Source organism: Anabrus simplex, chromosome 9 (assembly GCF_040414725.1).
Source record: "Anabrus simplex isolate iqAnaSimp1 chromosome 9, ASM4041472v1, whole genome shotgun sequence".
Lineage (NCBI taxonomy): Eukaryota > Metazoa > Arthropoda > Insecta > Orthoptera > Tettigoniidae > Anabrus > Anabrus simplex.
Window position 1 is genome coordinate 129,453,458 of NC_090273.1, and position 18,503 is coordinate 129,471,960.

The following is an 18,503-nucleotide window of genomic DNA, read 5'->3' on the forward strand; positions in this document are numbered from 1 at the left end:
CAGTTTAACATGCATTGCATGTAAGCTTTGGGAAAGCATTCTTTCTGATTATATAAAACATGTTTGCAAAATTAATAACTGGATTGATAGAAGGCAGTTTGGGTTTAGGAAAGGTTATTCCACTGAAGTCCAATTTGTAGGATTCCAGCAAGATATAGCAGATATCCTAGATTCAGGAGGTCAATTGGCCTGTATCGCGATTGACCTGTCTACGGCATTTGATAGGGTAGATCATGGGAGACTACTGGCAAAAATGAATGCAATTGGACTTGACAAAAGAGTGACTGAATGGGTGGCTCTGTTTCTAGGAAACAGAACTCAGAGACTTAGAGTAGACTAAGCTTTATCTGTCCCTTTAATAATTAAGAGGGGAATTCCTCAAGGCAGTATTATTGGACCTTTATGTTTTCTTATATATATCAATGATATGTGTAAAGCAGTAGAATAAGAGATACGGCCTTTTGCAGATGATGTTATTCTGTACAGAGTAATATAAAAGTTACAAGATTGTGAGCAACTGAAAAATGACCTTGATAATGTTGTGAGATGGACAGTAGGCAATGGTATGATGATAAACGGGGATAAAAGTCAGGTTGTGAGTTTCACAAATAGGAAAAGTCCTCTCAGTTTTAATTATTGCGTTGATGGGGTGAAAGTTCCCTTTGGGGATCATTGTAAATACCTAGGTATTAATATGAGGAAAGATCTTCATTGGGGTTGTTACGGGGTTTACCCGTGGAATGCAGAGGTGAAAGAAGGTGCGGGCTGGAATGGGTCTATCAACAATCAGAAACTGAACTTAAAATTTAACCGAAGGTTATATTTTCAATAGACAACAAGATTTAACAAATTTTCACTAGGTGAAATAACAATGAAAGATCAGGTACAAGGTATAATTTTACAAATAAGAGCACGAAAGCACAACTTTTGGGATCTTTACCAGTTCTGGGCTCCGAGCCCCAATTTTACAACTTGACCAAGGCACACATTTGTTCAAAGGGCAGAAAACCCCTTCATTCAAGGAGCACTTGCTCCCAACTTTTAACCTCAAGCCTCCCAGAGGCACTTTTCAACACCAGAAAGAGCTGACCCGCTCTCAATTTTTCAAGCCTATTAAAGGCAATGCCAGACTTTTACACATGATTGCCATCAAGGCACAACTTACAATGAAACAGGGGTATCTTGTACCCAGCCTACTAGGCCTTAGTAGAACAATAACAGGTTAAGTAAATGGCCCAAAATGCAAAAAAATGAATGGAGGCGTAAATTGGCACTCCTAAATACACATTTTAAAACCTAAGAGGCACTAGGTCGATGACACAGGGGCTATTCCCAAACTATGGAGGTGACTCGTATAAGAAAATTTTAAGACATTACAGAAGGAAAAAAAAAAAAAAAAACTAGTTACAAAATGTAGCCACCTCAAACCAATGTGAAGGGGAGCTCGAGAGGGTAAATCACTCTCTATCCCCGAATTACAGTTCTAGATATATGAAGTTTGACCAAAACGACGGAAAATTACACGTTTGGTTGATAGGTTACATCGTAAAGGTTTCGGACCTTCCCCGTGGGTTAAACTGCTGAGCTAGCGAGAAATAAAATGTTAAACGGCCATTACCTTTCTGAAGAGCTGCTGCTAGAAGGAAGAGGCGCTACCCGCGCCCTGCTACGTGTCCATACACTAGGTTAGATGTTGAAGAAGTGGCCGAGAGACGAGAAAATCAGCAGTTTTTATCCCCTTGGGGAAGGTTCGAGACCTTTCATGAATAATTAAGACACACCCACAGGGTTTTATTGGCTAGCTTAAAGTTACACATCAAAATCGAAGAAGAAAGACATGATTGGTCAAAAATTAAAGAAATTCTGGATTGGCTAAGTTCAAAACTGGCAGAAAGAAAGATTAATATTGCCAACCCACAAATGAAAGAACGAAATTTAGTAAGGACAAAACTTATGAGTACAAAATTTCTTCAAAAAAGGTTCCTTCACTTCGCACCAGCGTGCATGATCATAGTTTTTAGGTCGAGACATCTATGAGAGAATGTCCACACTTCTTGATCCATGGAAAGCAAAACAAGTTGAAATCCACACAGTATTGACAACTTCGTAATCACAAAATTTACGGTAGTGACTTCTGAGAAACTTAGGAGTTGATACAGTTTTTAAAGTTCAGAGTTTCTCCTGTAGAGGAGTTCCAATTGGCACAATATTTAAACTTGCGGCATAGGGGTGTACCGCCCGGTACAGGGGTAATCACATAAATATGATTGTAAATAAAGGGTACAGATCTCTGCACATGGTTATGAGGGTATTTTGGGGTTGTAGTAAGGAAGGATGTAAAGGAGAGAGCATATTTGTCTCTGGTGAGACCCCAACTAGAGTATGGCTCCAGTGTATGGGACCCTCACCAGGATTACTTGATTCAGAAACTGGAAAATATCCAAAGAAAAGCAGCTCGATTTGTTCTGGGCGATTTCTGACCTGCATACACCCCAGCGTCAGTGGGTAGGGTCTGACACATCCCACTCTGATGAGTCTAGTGTCAGACCTAAGGCGAAATGCTGGTTAATAGAGCAAACGCCTGAAAAGCCTTACATCTGATCTGTTTTTTGACATGCTCTATTGGTGGAAAAATATCTAATTCCCTCCTTGGGACTTTCCAATCGGAATTGCTAGGCGGGCAATAATTCCATTGTGGAGTTTTATCTCCCGTATGCAGTTACCAGACTGTGCCTCTTATATAGGGCTTCACCTGCGTACACCCAAGGCCATCTAGATAGACAGGCCATAAGGCTCCCCCTCCACTTCGGGCGCTACGTCACACAAGTCACCAGCCGCTTCACTTCTTGCCAGTGACTTGTAGGCTGATCTGAACCTCGCAGCAGTGAGGCTATCGATGGTGTTGAATGATTTAAACGTGCGTGAACATTGTGAATTATGGCCATGTCGTGTTGTATACCTGGTTGTAGAATAAACTACAGTTCAAAACAGCCTAATATTTCAGTGTTTAAATTTCCTACTGACTTGTTTCGGAAACAAAAGTGGTTCATAGCCATCCATCGAACTGAATTCGTCCCACCAGCAAGCTCAGTTGTGTGCATAAAACACTTCGACAAAGTTTCGTAATTAGGGACGATTCTGTTAAAAGACCTGATGAGTCTATTTTAACTGTAAAACCTAATCATTTAAAATTCCCAAACAACGCTATTCCTAAGTTTGAAAATGTGCCTGCCTATCTGTCTAAAAATCTTCCAACACCGAGCAAAAATCCTATTCAAAGACAAGAAGAAATTGAAAAACAGGAAGAGGAAGCAAAGAAAGAAAGCTGAGGAAGAATATGACAGGATCAAGGACTTCGATGACGTTCAGGGTAATTTCAGTATTAAACGCAAATTAGATTTGGACACAGTTTTCGTCAATTTTAACAGCTAAAGTCTCTGTATTTTCAAAATGTATATGATTGAGGAAAATATTCCGAAAATTGGTACTTCCTTATCATTAAACGAGGCTCCTGATTTTAAAGCCATTAAACATGATATTTTCATGAGTGATAACCCTGATATACGTGCATTAGGTGACGGGGGCAAAATATTAAAATGGTCAAATTAGAAAAGTATTTGTAACTTTCTGTTTAGACCTGCTCATAACTCAAAAGGGACTGTCCACGAAAAAATAGAATCTGTGCACAAAATAATCGATGAAATTGAAAGTGAAGTTGATGAGTGTATCATTACTGATAAATTATAATTTTGTAAGGAACAGTTAAATATAGCCTATTGCAAAGAAAGTATCTTACTCCTGTATTCTAATAACATGGTTCACTTCAATATTTTTCGCATTTCCTGGGGCGTAAAAGAAAATAAGACAGTCAGCGTTTCTTACAATGCCCCACCTGCTTATTCACAGTCTTTTACTGCAAAACTAGGCACGGGAAATTTGGGTATTGATGATTCACATTGGAATTACTTGAAAAAGAAACTAAAATTGTTAAAGGAGCATGAAAGATTTTGTAACTTGTTGGATGGAGTCTACGAAAAACGTGAGCTGAACTATAAAGGAGGAAAGGTTTTATTTTTTGTTGTTATTTTTGCTAGTAGCTTTATGTCGCACCGACACAGATAGGTCTTATGGCGACGATGGGGCAGGAAAGGTCTAGGAGTGGGAAGGAAGCGACCGTGGCCTTAATTAAGGTACAGCCCCAGCATTTGCCTGGTGTGAAAATGGGAAACTACGGAAAACCATCTTCAGGGCTGCCGACAGTGGGATTCGAACCCACTATCTCCCGATGCAAGTTCACAGCCGCACGCCCCTAACCGCACGGCCAAATCGCCCGGTAGGAGGAAGGGTAGAGGGAGTTGCTTTTAGTAGTAAAAGCGGAGAAAATAACACTACATTAGCTACAACTGCATAAACTTTTATGTTGTCATCCAGTCTTTAAAAAAAATAAAGACATTGTTGATTTGTTTCCATGTAAGAACCTAACGTGACATTTCTCAGAAGAACTAACTTTGCAAGTCTTTAAAGTATTAACAGATAGGCCTATAGCTTATAAGGTAGCACGCATAATTTCTAATAATAACAGTGTTAGTAGGAACATGTTTGAAAAGCTGTGCAAAAGCAATTTACAAACCACTTTTCAAAACCCATCTGACGAAACAAAAAAAAAACAAAAAAACAAAAATTGTTTGATACTGGTCATTTATTTAAAATCTTAATAAATAACTGGCTTAATCAAGCTGACAAATTATCCTGACTTTGACAACCCTGAATCAGACAAAAGAATGTCTATCTGAGTCTATCTAGTGCGGCCTTGGCTTGCTCCTGCCCTGGACCAAAAGGTGTTGTACCAGACTCTTTTAGGCTGAGCTCGATAGCCGCAGTCGCTTAAGTGCGGCCAGTATCCAGTAATCGGGAGATAGTGGGTTCGAATCCCACTGTCGTCAGCCCTGAAGATGGTTTTCCGTGGTTTCCCATTTTCACACCAGGCAAATGCTGGGGCTGTACCTTAATTAAGGCCTCGGCCGCTTCCTTCCCTTTCCTAGGCCTTCCCCATACCTTCATTGCTATAAGACCTATCTATGTCGGTGCGACGTAAAGCAAATAGCAAAAGACTCTTTTATAGCTACAAAATGTAAAGCTTTATACTAATGTTTTTACATGAGGATTCTCAGAGAAAAAAATCTGATTTCGCTTGTCAACAATGTTCTGGAAAACGAAAACGTCATGTTTAAAACATGTAGTGATTAAATAAATAGTTTTAAACATTTTGTTGACAAATGTATATACAGTACATCTTTTGTAATATATTATTGAATAACAATAGAAAAGTTACCGTAGACCACCTCACGGCTAAGAAGAAGAAATCCTCATGAAAATAAAAATGTATAAACTGAAACCTTAGGAATTGTTAGGTAAGTTTTAAGTTGCAGTTTAATTTCTAAGAAAGGTTTCAGACTATTGTTGTGAATTGCCATCATGTATTTTCCTAGTAACATTACAACTATTTGTATACGTATTATGCGTTCTAATCTTTTACAAGTGTTCAGTTACAAGTGACAGATGTCAGCACAATATTACATAAAGAAATGTACATATACTGCCCAGCCAGTTTTCTTCCCGCATAAAACTCGTGTAGTATACAAGCCTAAGTAAAGCCACAATTGAAGGAGTGTTCAATTATATCGTTAAGGTTGAATAAATGAACAATATCATGGTGAAAGTGACAGCTGGCCCTACACTGCCATGCTGAACGCCACCCACTCTCGTGATGTCATGGTCCGAGCCTTGTGGCCTGTCTACCTAGTGCGGCCTTGGTACACCCCAGCGTCAGTGGGTAGGGTCTGACATCCCACTCTGATGAGTTTAGTGTCAAACCTAATACAAAATGCTCGTTAATAGAGCAAACACCTGAAAAGCCTTACATCTGATCTGTTTTTTAAAGAGTAGTGTTACAAAAATGTTTTAAATCACCTACTGAGTTGTGTCTGCTCGTATAGGGCGGTCTGGTCATGCATTCAACTTCCATCAACTTGTATTTTGAGCGCCTATGGAAAATGGACTTTGTTATGTGCTTCTGATATGTTGATTCTTCGGTCGCAACAAAAATTACTTCTGTATATTCTTAAGTGAAAATTCACACCTTTTTTTAATTCCTTTTTAACTTTTTAACTTCATCAAATGAAAGCCAAACAATAGCACTCTTTCTACAAGTCATATTGAATTGTTGAGCTTAAAATACTCAAAAGAAAAAGCTCAATAAGTAACACATCTGCACTCCGCTAATAAACTTCATAAACTGCTCCAGCTTCTTGCTTCACAGCCTGCATCAGCATCTGCAAACCTTTGGAATGGGAATTCACATTCAGAAGGCATTACCCACTTGGAAGGAGTCTCCCTTGGAAACAGGGATTTCTAAGGGCATGGTTCATAATTCATTAGGTTAATATGAACTGATTACTGAAAGATTTAATTTGACTAATTTTACAGATGCACAAAAAAGTCATGGCCATCTGTGCGAGAAATGTATTCAACACCTTCATTATTACTTTCGTCAGAGTCTCCTGCATGTAAAACTTCAACAATGGCATTGTCTGTTAGTAACTACAACTTGTTTCCATTCAACCAATCCATGTCGTCTTGGTTCACAGGCTGAAAGACAGGGAAACTGTTTGTTAGAACCACAAGTTCGTTAACCTCATTATTAGGGTCATAGTTTGCAGTAGTAACTTTGTTTTTTTGGTCTTTTTTTTTTTTTCAAACAATTCCTACTATGATTACATGTATGCTGCGTATTACGTGTTGCTTGCAACTTACAATGAAGGTGTAGTGCTACTCTGCAGAAGTTTGGAGAGCAGTTATGAATAATAATAATAATTTAGTGTGGCTATTACTAGCCGAGTGCAGCCCTTGTAAGGCAGACCCTCCGATGAGGGCGGGCGGCATCTGCCATGTGTAGGTAACTGCGTGTTATTGTGGTGGAGGATAGTGTTATGTGTGGTGTGTGAGTTGCAGCGATGTTGGGGACAGCACAAACACCCAGCCCCCGGGCCATTGGAATTAACCAATGAAGGTTAAAATCCCCGACCCGGCCGGGAATCGAACCCGGGACCCTCTGAACCGAAGGCCAGTACGCTGGCCATTCAGCCAACGAGTCGGACAGTTATGAATTATACCATTAATTTAATTAATTATACAGGCACGAGTGCCTTGGTTAACAAACAGCCTCCAATAACAGCATCTCAGATAAGCAAGATTATAATGAACTTGTTAAAACATAACGATGAAATGAGGCTGTTCAGTCATTAACAAAATAATTTTAATTTATTTTTTCATTTTTAAACAAAGACAGTACTCCTTTCTCTTTGCCTTGCCTTGACGAATGTCACATTACACCTTGGAACTTACATCAACAACCTGGTATAGGTTTAAACATACACAATACAAAGCCAAAAATATATTCTACAACACCAGAAGTTAAAATGTTTAAGATATTCTGAAGTGACAATAACACAAATGAAATACAATTTACCAGTCTGGAAAGAATGCCAATGATGGGTAGGAAATCTTAATATAAAACAAACTGAATAAGTTGATTACCTTCTTTTTCTTTCGCAACGTAGTAGCAGAATCCACAGAAGGATCTATCTTTTCTCGCTGTTCAATTTCCACCATAACTTGTGAAAATGGACGACTTGCCATTTGCTCCATTTCAACAAATAACCTCTGTGAACAAGATAAAAGGTGAAAGTCATACTTTACTCATTCACATCAGAACATACGTGTAATTCATGCATTTACCACTAACTTTGAGGGGGCAGCACTTGTTTAGACTCTAAATCTATACCCTGAATTTTATGTGGTTAGCTACATCTCCCCAAGATAACTGCTGGACAGATGAGGTAGCATCAAGATAAAATAAGATTAAGAAAAATATACACTAACAGGTATAATGGAGGGAAGGTTCATAAGTTCATGAATGCAAAACTTAACTGTGAAGTATCTCTGAGTGGATTTAAAAGGGCTTTTAAGGACACAAAACCTACGCTAAGACTTAGTGAACTGAATGACACTAATTTTGAAAACATGCTATTATTGTGTCTCAATTGTTCAAACTGCACAAAAGTCTCTTAATACCTCTACTTTCTGCACGATGTTATGAGAAAAATCACAAACACACATATCTTTGTTATAGACTACAATGCCTTTCAGCAATGTCTGCAAGCCTCCGTAAATTAACTAAGCTCTTCCAAAATCTTCCATTTACAACTAGCTCTGTGGCATTGTTTAGTTGCACATTTCTTATCACTAAATCATTAAATATAGAGTTTAACCACCATCGTCTTTGTCTCCCTTTACTTCTCTTACCCTCCACGGTTGAGTCCATTTCTTTTCTACATAATTTTTCCTCGTCATTAAGTCATTAATCTAACAGCACAGAGTGCAGTGCTAGATACAGCATGATTGGCAGATGTGAAGTGCCGTACTTATACGCAATGTTCTACCATCTGTTGTAGAGATTGTCCCATTTCCTTATATGGGGACGGGGATGAAGCGAGATGAAATGATATGGTATGTTTCTACATCCAGATGCCTTTCCTGATGTCAACTTCAGTTGAGAAGTTAATGAAGATGAGATGAATAATGGTGAATGAATCTGGGTAAGCAGACGGAATTGGCTGTGGCCTATGAATAGGATCTCTCCCGGCATTTGCCTGGAAGCGAAAATGGGAAACCATAGAACACCATCCACAGGACAGCTGACAGTGGGGTTTGAACCCATTTGCCTCCCGAATGCAGCTTGGCTCCATAGCCATAGCATGTTAACACATGCAGCCACTCCGCTTGGTATAATCTGACACATGTAATCTACATTATATTGTAAATTTTACCTTTTTTTAATTTTTTTAAAAAAATTTGAGTATGTATAAGTTTCTGTAAGAGGACACAAATTGAAGGTTAGTCAGTGAGAGAATCAAACAAAAGAGAGAATGAGCTCGTTCCAAGTGTAAATGCTGTGACAGCAGTACAGAGGAAACCAAGAGGGACAAGAAGTGGGAGACATATCTGTCCATTGAACAGGAAATGCATGCATGTGTCTTCAATTCCATCATGAATTGATCTTTTGTATAAGAAAATATACGGTCAAGTTTCTAATTAATTAAAAAAACTACAACCTGTTTTCCAGTCAGGGATGAAATGAATGAAGCCCCATCTTGCGGCGAGGATAGGAATTGTGCCGACTGCTGAACCCTGTCACACTCCTCTGGGGTAATGATTAATGACTGACAAATGAAATGAAAAATGAAATGGTGTACGGCTTTCAGTGCCGGGATGTGCCCGAGGACTTCGGCTCACCAGGTGCAGATCTTTTGATCTGACGCCCGTAGGCGACCTGCGCGTCATGATGAGGGTGAAATGATAAAGACTACACATACACCCAGCCCCTGTGTCAGCGGAATTAACCAATGATGGTTAAAATTCCCAACCATGCCGAAAATGGAACCTGGGACCCCTGTGACCAAAGACCAGCATGCTAATCATTTAGCCATGGAACCGGACACTGACAGATGAAATGAAATTATAGTGGAGAGAGTTGCTGGAATGAAAGATGACAGGGAAAATCGGAGTACCCGGAGAAAAACCTGTCCCACTTTGTCCAGCACAAATCTCACATGGAATGACCGGGATTTGAAGCACAGAACCTAGCGGCGAAAGGCCAACGCACTGCCGTATGAGCCATGGAGGCTACTTTCCAGTTCTTTTTTTCCTACAGCCTTTCCCACACGCATGGGTTCGCGGGTGCGAACTGCTTCGCACATGAGGATTTGGCCCTGTTTTATGGCCGGATGCCCTTCCTGCCACCCATCCTATATGGAGGGATGTGATCACAATTGCGTGTTTCTGTGGTGGCTGGTAGTGTAGTGTGATGTGTGAATATGAAGAGAAGGGTGTTGGGATGGACCCAGTCCCCAAGCCAGAGGAATTAATCAGAAGCGATTAAAATCCCCGACCCAGCCGGGAATTGAACCCGGGACCCTCTGAACCAAAGGCCAGTATGCTGACCATTCGGAGGCTACCTTCTAGTTAATAAAAATATTTTATTATAATCCTGCATGTCAGTAGTCTCCTGTTTACACTCTTGAACATTTTTCTCTTGTTTCTTTTTCACAATTAATATTAAGAGAAATGATCTTAATTACTGTTACCAGCAATATCACAAAGGATCTGAAGTTTTGCAGCACACCTGGTGAATCGCACAGTATCACTGAATTATCTAACCATGCATATACTGCATATGGGAGTTTTCAGATGAAGTCATTAAAAAATCAGCACTCCTGAAATGGGTGAGTTAATACAATTGCCTTTGTCACAAAGCACATATTATAACTTATATTTCAAGTGGTCTTTAAACACAACAAGTCAGGCAATTTTAGATTGTAGATTTTCTCCTCACACCTACCAAGAGATTACACCAGCCCTGTGGTGTAGGGATAGTGAGTCTCCCTCTTAGCTGGAGGCCTCTGGTTTGAATCTTGGCCAGTCCAATAATTCTAATTCTGCAATGAGGGCTAGAGCAGGGTTTACTCAGCCTCATCAGATCAACTGAGAGCTGTCTAATATGAGAGACAGTGGACCAGGTCACAAATCGTGACACTCCAATATCTGCAGAACATCTGCCTGGGAACAGTTGTCTTGGCAGGTCAAGCCTTTCAATGGGCTGTTGTTATTTGTTTGTTTTACTGTTTTCTTATCAAAAGAATAAGTCATGAAATTCTCATAACTTATTAAGAGGCACCCTAGGTACTGACCCCAGAGTGTAAAATTATTCTAAACTAAATTAATATAATCAAAATCTGTAGGCAGTTCTGGGTCCTCTAGCATGAAAGAACAATCCTATGATTGCTCATTTGTAAAGTGGAATGCCATATCAAAAACTAAGAAACAAATTTTATAGTTATATAACTGGTCATATTATAATCATAGCCATGGAACCTCTGACTTTATGCAGAATCTCAATACACTAACATGACTGTTTCAAAAATCCCAGAAGCACTGATCGGCATTCAAACCGCAACCTATCTCGGTGAGAAACCAATGATAATGTCACTCTGCTATAATGCTACTGTACGGGAAAATGGCTGTTAAATTGTCTCCTCCTCATCATCAACTTGGATAGCTTAATTGTGGTTTCTCTTAATGTGCTTTATAAATAGAAGACAATATTTGCATTCGAGACAAACAGCAACTCATTGGTTATGTTAGATTTGTTGATTAAAATGTCACTTAACAGTTTCTATAGAGACTTGGAGATGGAGATAGGAATTACTGACCACACTTTCATTTGTGTTCCCTACTGGAAATGGTAATTATACTAAGTATTTTATTGAATATTTCAAGCCTTTTGTGAAATTTTCAGGATATGGGTCCATCCACATTTCATTAAATTTGTACTCAGGTGTGATATAGTTATTTCAAGATTGCATGACGAATCAAGTTTTAAAACTTATTTTAAGCTTATCTATGAAGCTTATTTTAAGGAAGAAAATGAAGATACTAGGCTATTTAAATGTTGGTTGAAAATTATTTTTTATACAAAAAATATATTAAATGCTTAAACATATGGTAACAGCAGCAGATAAGGTAACTTCCATACAAACACACCTTTGAGATTGTTGCATTTGTTCTTCTAAATGTTGATAGGTTAGAAAGAATATATATTTTTCCTAATAATACAAGAATAGTTGTACGAATACAGCCTGGATTAGTTTTTATTAGATAAGCTAACACTTTAGTACTGACGGTATTCACAGCCAAATAAATTTAACTAACTTTATATGAAGAATAATATTGCCTTACACTGCTCATATATTCTCCAAGTAGTAGATTTGAGGAAAGGATCTGGAAAGGACAAGGAAGAGGCAAAACCAATAGACTTCAGAAACAATCATTTCCACAACAGCCTGAAAAGAAAAAATATGTTCTCTATACAAAAATTAATCAGTGTACAGCTTTTCAACATGAAATTAAACAATTATCAGACATTCAATTGGAATACACAGTACAAACTTAGAAACACAGTATATGCAATAAAATAACACAGCCATGGTAAAATTTCCAGTACTAATAACGATTAGATATCATACCCAAGAAATTGAATAGCTTGTAAGATACAAGACTATTACATCAGTATGAAACCAGTCAGTGACTCAATTCAAATGCAACTCTGGCAAGGAGGAAAAATAGTTAAATATGCACACAAGAACAAAAACTAAGAGAAATGGCCAATTACTCTAGGGACTTGCAAGAATTCACATTTGCAATAAAACAAAGTGTCTATACTCATTTTCTCCGTATTGAAAGTCTGTTAAAAGAAGAACAATAAGACTTTGATTTCCACCTATTCAATACATTAAAAGTAATTATAAAATTAGGATCTCATCCTTATTTTATTGCTTAATTGTTAAAACATAGGACATGTTTCGTTCATCTCTTGAACATATTTAGCTATAAATATTCTTACAAGGGAAACCATAAGTGTAAGATCTAGAACAATGTTACCAATTAAGGAAAAAAATAAGGATGAGATCCTAATTTTATAATTGCTTTTAATGTATTGAATAGGTGGAAATCAAAGTGTTATTGTTCTCCTTTTAAAACAAAGTGTTATGCAAATTCTGTACTTTATACACGAATAAAACAAATTTAGGGGAAAATGTGACTTTTGCTATATTTTTAAAAATAATATGGTTCTACTGTATTTCATTTTCAAGTCTAAAGTGAATTTTGCATATTTTTAGTTTCTTTGATCATATAAGTTCCACAAAAATCATGTATGAAATGAACCACCCACTTGCCAATTTTAAGTTTATTGGCTGGGTTATAGATGGTTAGCATAGAGAGTGCATTTCATACTCTTTGGACTTAAAAAGTATTCTGTGGTTATGAATCAACCTTTGGATCCTATCACGGGTTCAAACGGGGCAAAATCGAATTTCTGAAGAGCGAAAAGAAGTCCATTCTTCACTGTGTGTATGTAAAAGATCTCGGGTGACACGTTCGGTGTTTATCAGAGAAAATTATTTTAAAACACAGCAATAGAGCAACCAATAGGGTATACGTAACTCCGGTTTCTCTGTTATCTACCTTGGTGGAAAGTTGGCAATGCACTTTCCTGACACAGACAGCAAACCTGCCAGTCTTATTCAACACCACACAATGCTTAGGTCATACTGGCTTATTATTCTGCGAGCGATACACTGTATGACACTACGATGTTCTGATCAACGTGCCCACCTTACTCAAATTAAGCCATTTATTTCAAAATGATTATCATCTCTCTCTTCCTCCTTTTCCTTCGAATATCCATGACATGGACTCTCACAAAAGAGGTTATTCTCGTATGTTATTGGAATTTGCTAGTTGCTTTTTACATCGCACCAACCAGATAGGTCTTATGGCGACGATGGGACAGGGAAGGGCTAGGAGTGGGAAGGGAGCGGCCATGGCCTTAATTAAGGTACAGCCCCAGCATTTGCCTGGTGTGAAAATGGGAAACCACGGAAAACCATTTTCAGGGCTGCCGACAGTGGGGTTCGAACCTACTATCTCCCGAATACTGGATACTGGCCGCACTTAAGCAACTGCAGCTATCGAGCTTGGTTGTTATTGGGATTTAATGCTAAGAAATTCTTAATTTCTATCTACCTCCCCCACCTTTTTTCTTTAACTAAAAAAACTAAATTAAATAACCCAAAGAAATTAACTAACCAAACTAACCCCATGGCACTACAGCCCTTGAAGGGCCATGGCCTACCAAGTGACCACTGCTCAGCCCAAAGGCCTGCAGACTGCAAGATTGTGGTCAGCACGACGAATCCTCTCGGCCGTTATTCTTGGCTTTCTAGACTAGAAAGAGATTACTACCCAAGCATTTAAAATGAATTTCTCCTTCAATTTCAAGTTATCAATTATAGTTATAGAAAACCATACAGGATACCTGCATTTGTAAGATCTTACTTGGGGAATACATTCACCAAACGTTCAACAGCTTCATCAACATGACAATCATTCATACATCCCCTTCACAGTTTCTCAGCAAATTGTACAATCTGAAATAGTTTGCTTTATTAAAGTTATAAATGTGGCCTTCTACCTCTTACTTTTAGTGACTTTGTTACCTTATGAGCAATACACAATGCAGGGTGTAATTCATCTTTAGGTACAAGAAGATTATGTCCTTCAATCTACCTCTAGATTTTATATTCTGGTAATAAGTACATAAGAGGTTTACGAACAAAGACTCACGTATTACTTAATAATGTGTTAGCAAGTAATTATGATATTATTGCATTTACAGAAACTTGGTTGACCGATGGAATTTTTGACTCTGAAATCTTTTCATGTGCAAGATTTAAGTCTCTCACACTTTCCTCATTGATGTTTTCCAACTCCCGCATCTCGTCCATCAACGTAAGTAGCAATTTATATATTTCACCCAATAAGGGGCATTAAAGTCAGTGAAGTTGTGTCTTTGTAAAAATAAACAAAATTATGTTGCTATTCGGGAATAATTAGGAAGTGCCGCTTTATAGGATCAAAGTCCATCACGTACACGATCAGTTGTTGGCCATGTCAGAATGTCCTTGTAAAATTCCTCATGCTTATGAGGGATATACTGCATCACCTTGCAGATGTCTTGCAGTTTCTTTGAATTAATAGGTGTTCTCTGAATGTAAGCTTTTGAAGTTGGCAACTGTATCTTACTAATATACCCCTCAGAGATTTTCAGCAGTCTGAAGGTGTTCCTTAGAAGTGCATTAATGTATATGTATGACACTACGGTTCCTGGTGCTTTTCGGCTGTACACACAATGTGAAAACTGGCAGATTGCAAAAGACTGTTTTTTGTTCTGTAGAAACACTTTTCTCCAAAGAATCTACAGAAAGTACATCTTTCTTATAATATTTTGTCCACCATTTAAAATCATTGATGTCTTCAATCTTTATCAGTTTTATGATAAATTTACTAGATTTACTTGATTCTGCAATCTTTTGCTAGTGGCTTTACGTCACACCGACACAGATAGGTCTTATGGCGACGATGGGACAGGAAAGGCCTAGGAGATGGAAGCGGCCGTGGCCTTAATTAAGGTACAGCCCCAGCATTTGCCTGGTGTTAAAATGGGAAACCACAGAAAGCCATCTTCAGGGCTGTCGACAGTGGGATTCGAACCCACCATCTCCCGGATGCAAGCTCACAGCCGCGCATCCCTAACTGCACGGCCAACTCGCCCAGTCCTACAATCTTTCAAGCATATTCTTCTCGTGTGTAGACTCTGTAGATTTTTCACAAAGATCATTTTTATATCTCCGAAATCTCGATCATGGGAAGACTGTGTCCCCTAATAGGAAAAAACTGGTTTATAGATTCGAATCTACCAACAACTGTTTGGGCAGAAAAGAAACAAATGACGGTGTGATTAATGCCATTTGAAAAGACGTGAAGATGCCTTATTTTGTTCGAAATGTAAAATCGTTTATATATTGTTGAATGAAGGTATATACTTCATTTGGCCCTTTCCGAGCCTGTCCTTCATGGTACACAAATACTGCAGTCTTTTCCATCTTGATTTTATATATTTCAAAAATGTTCACCCACAGTTGCCGATAACATATTTCCTGAACCGGAATATGTGGCAAAGGCATGTAGTCCACAACAATCCCACATACATCATCTGTAGTCGAACAGAGTTCTTCAATTTTGTTGATTTTAGCAAGAAATTTTTGAGCATGCTTCTTATGGATTTGTAGTTCAGCCATACTGGCCATCCTAGCCCTTTCATTCAAGTAAGTATTTATTTTATCATATTTCGACAACTGTCTGCTTGTGGCATCTGTAGTTATCTATGTAGAAATATATCTTGTTTGTTTTTTGTAGTCATATCATAGAAAGAAGAAAACATTTGTGATTTTTCATCATCACTGAACTATTTCAAGCAGTATTTGTTACACCTGCAAAGAAGAAAACTGAACGTTAATCTGTGACACTTTCATGTTCCATATGACCATTGAAATGTCCTAATTTTGGATTCTACTTACCCACAAGAATTCCCTGGTATCTTCCCTGCTATACTCTTTTCTCTGTGACTAATGTACCCTGTTTTTTTTACAACATTCACCTTATAAGACTCTGTTTCTAACACCACGTTTCCTTTTCCTTAAAGAATTGTCACTATGCTGCATTGAGGTGAACAATATTAAGTTTCACTGCTGTCTGCCATCTTGCGAACACTGCTTCTGTTGGCGGCAGGCTTCAGAAACTATGTTATCATTCGTTTGTTTTTAAAATGGCATAAATGCGTAAGAGGTGCCCTTTTAAAAAGAAATTTTCACAGTAAAAGGTTGATCGTGAAAAGCAGAGAATATGCGTGGATGAACTTCGAGGTAGTATGCATATTTCATTTTTTAATTTGCTTTTTAGTCCTATATCATATTTTCTGGTTATCATTTGTATCTGTTATGCAAGCATATTTTAGTTTGCCTTCTACTACTACTACTACTGCCCTATGCTGGGTCTGTCTTTAGAAACATTTTTTTAATGTAAGGATTTGATTAAATGAATGTCAGCAGTGGAGTTTTTTTGTTGTTGTTGTCTCTTTTACTTTCTAAAGGAACAAGGCAATAAAGAGATTCAAGAAATCTTGTAGATTCTTCCCTTCACTTAACCTACACAGTGTTCATCCTCAGTAAAAGTATCTTGGTGTAATCCTTGAGATATAATTCTCAGAAAGTAGTTACAAGATAGCACCATATGAAGGAGCAACAAGCAACAATGCTGTGACGGTCAGTGAATTGACATTGCAACTTAAAAGTTCTCTGGTATTTCAAAAACTTCATCTAGCCCAGGTCCCTAATAAAGATACACAGTATAATTGCATTTGGGACACAGTGGATTCGAACTCCACTGTCGGCAGCTTTGAGGATGTTCTTCTGTTTTTCTTTCCACACCAGGGGCTGTACCTTATTTAAGGCCACAGTCATTTCCTTCCCTCTCCTAGACCTTTCCTATCCCATCATCGCCATAAGACCTATCTGTGTCAGTGCAACGTAAAGCAAATAGAAAGAGAAAGAAAAAGAAATGAACCACCATAAAGAAAGGAACTGACCAAACATCGATAAGAATTATATTCAAGAGTGCAAATAATTAAATTTCAGAAAATGTAAATCAATTCAGAGAGTTAGAAATCTTAATAGTGGTTTATTGAAAGTGGACAAGTTTAGAGCGACAAAATAAAGAAAATATTCTCACATTAAAAAAAATTAGTGATATAAATTAACTTAATTTTAATATGTGGTAAATTAATGGAAATTTAATATAAAAGTTATTTAAGGAAACCTTTTTAATGTTTCAGCAATCCCGATCAAGATAAATAATTAAATGGTGGAAACAAGACATTATAGAACAAATGAGTGTAAAATCATTGTTTAATTTTGAAATAATAATTTAAAATCATGTGGACTTATCAGAACAGTATCAAGTATACACTGATCCAGGTTGGGAACAGTCTGGTTGCTAAATTTTATGCCAACTTTATTTGATTTCTTCAAGTTTATTTTAATGTTAATAAAGTTGGATTGCATTTTATGTGTGATTATTTTATGTCCTATCTCCTATCCTTTGATGACACTACGCTGCTGTTTATTTGTTTCACTACAGTAAAACTTATTTTAGTGTTTTCCTATCCTATTGAAACCACTGGGCTCACGAATGGTCCACCCCTGTGGATCTACCCCAAATCTACCTAGGGTGCAAGGGCTCCAGAAACTGAATGAAGCCACTGTGAAAACCAAGAGTTTGTTTCTAAACACCCGTAAAAGAAATAATTATATGCACAGTGTCTAGAGGAACAGCTGGGGAAGAGATGTCCAATGTATCCTGTACGTATGGTGACTCGACAGAGCTCTTGGTTTCAAAGTGCATTTTACTTATCTGAATAGTTTTCACAAATTGTTGCATTTGTTAAAAGTGAGGAGATTTGAGAGATAAATAATGCTGGTATGGACTTTCTCAGCTCTTTAAACTGTGGTGAAATATCTGAAAATCATGCCAAAGCATGCAAAATATTTAGTAGAAATGATTACAGTTACAAAGTTGGAGGGTTCTACCTATCCCACAGCCTATATTTTGTACGGAACACTAAAGAAACATGAATCAAGTTTAGACAATGTAAAGAATGCATTTTGACGGCAGATACTACTGCTGCTGCTGTCAAGGCCAGATTTAAGCAGACAACATTGGAGGTGTTAACAAAACTTCACTCATTCATCTAATCCTAAGACAGATAATTTTTAAAAAATCTAAGTAACCTAGATCCAAAGAACATCAGGCTGGCTTACATTAACCCCAAACTTACCAAACAGCTGTGCAAGGCCCAGTGTTTGAAAGATTTGGAACAAGGTGAATTAGTGTCTGGTTTTTGGCAACTGAGAGAGTGCATACAAAAA

General features: G+C 37.9%; 1 protein-coding gene and 1 long non-coding RNA gene across 6 annotated transcripts in view; one reads left to right on the forward strand and one right to left on the reverse strand.

Moving 5' to 3' along the window:
* Positions 1-18,503, reverse strand: part of dsd (attractin-like protein dsd) — a 391,073-nt gene that overhangs the window by 25,115 nt on the left and 347,455 nt on the right. For 4 of the 5 annotated variants that reach the window (XM_067153649.2, XM_067153648.2, XM_067153647.2 and 1 more), the window contains one exon: positions 7,597-7,722. In XM_067153649.2, coding sequence (XP_067009750.1) covers positions 7,597-7,722 — 126 coding nt within the window. Of the gene's footprint in view, positions 1-7,596; positions 7,723-11,856; positions 11,961-18,503 lie in introns of those variants that run through there. The other variant, XM_068229230.1, reaches the window with a different exon arrangement.
* On the forward strand, positions 10,223-17,625 carry LOC137502185 (uncharacterized). Its single transcript, XR_011018703.1, has 3 exons — positions 10,223-10,343; positions 14,357-14,469; positions 17,411-17,625. It is a non-coding gene; the product is annotated as an uncharacterized lncRNA (long non-coding RNA).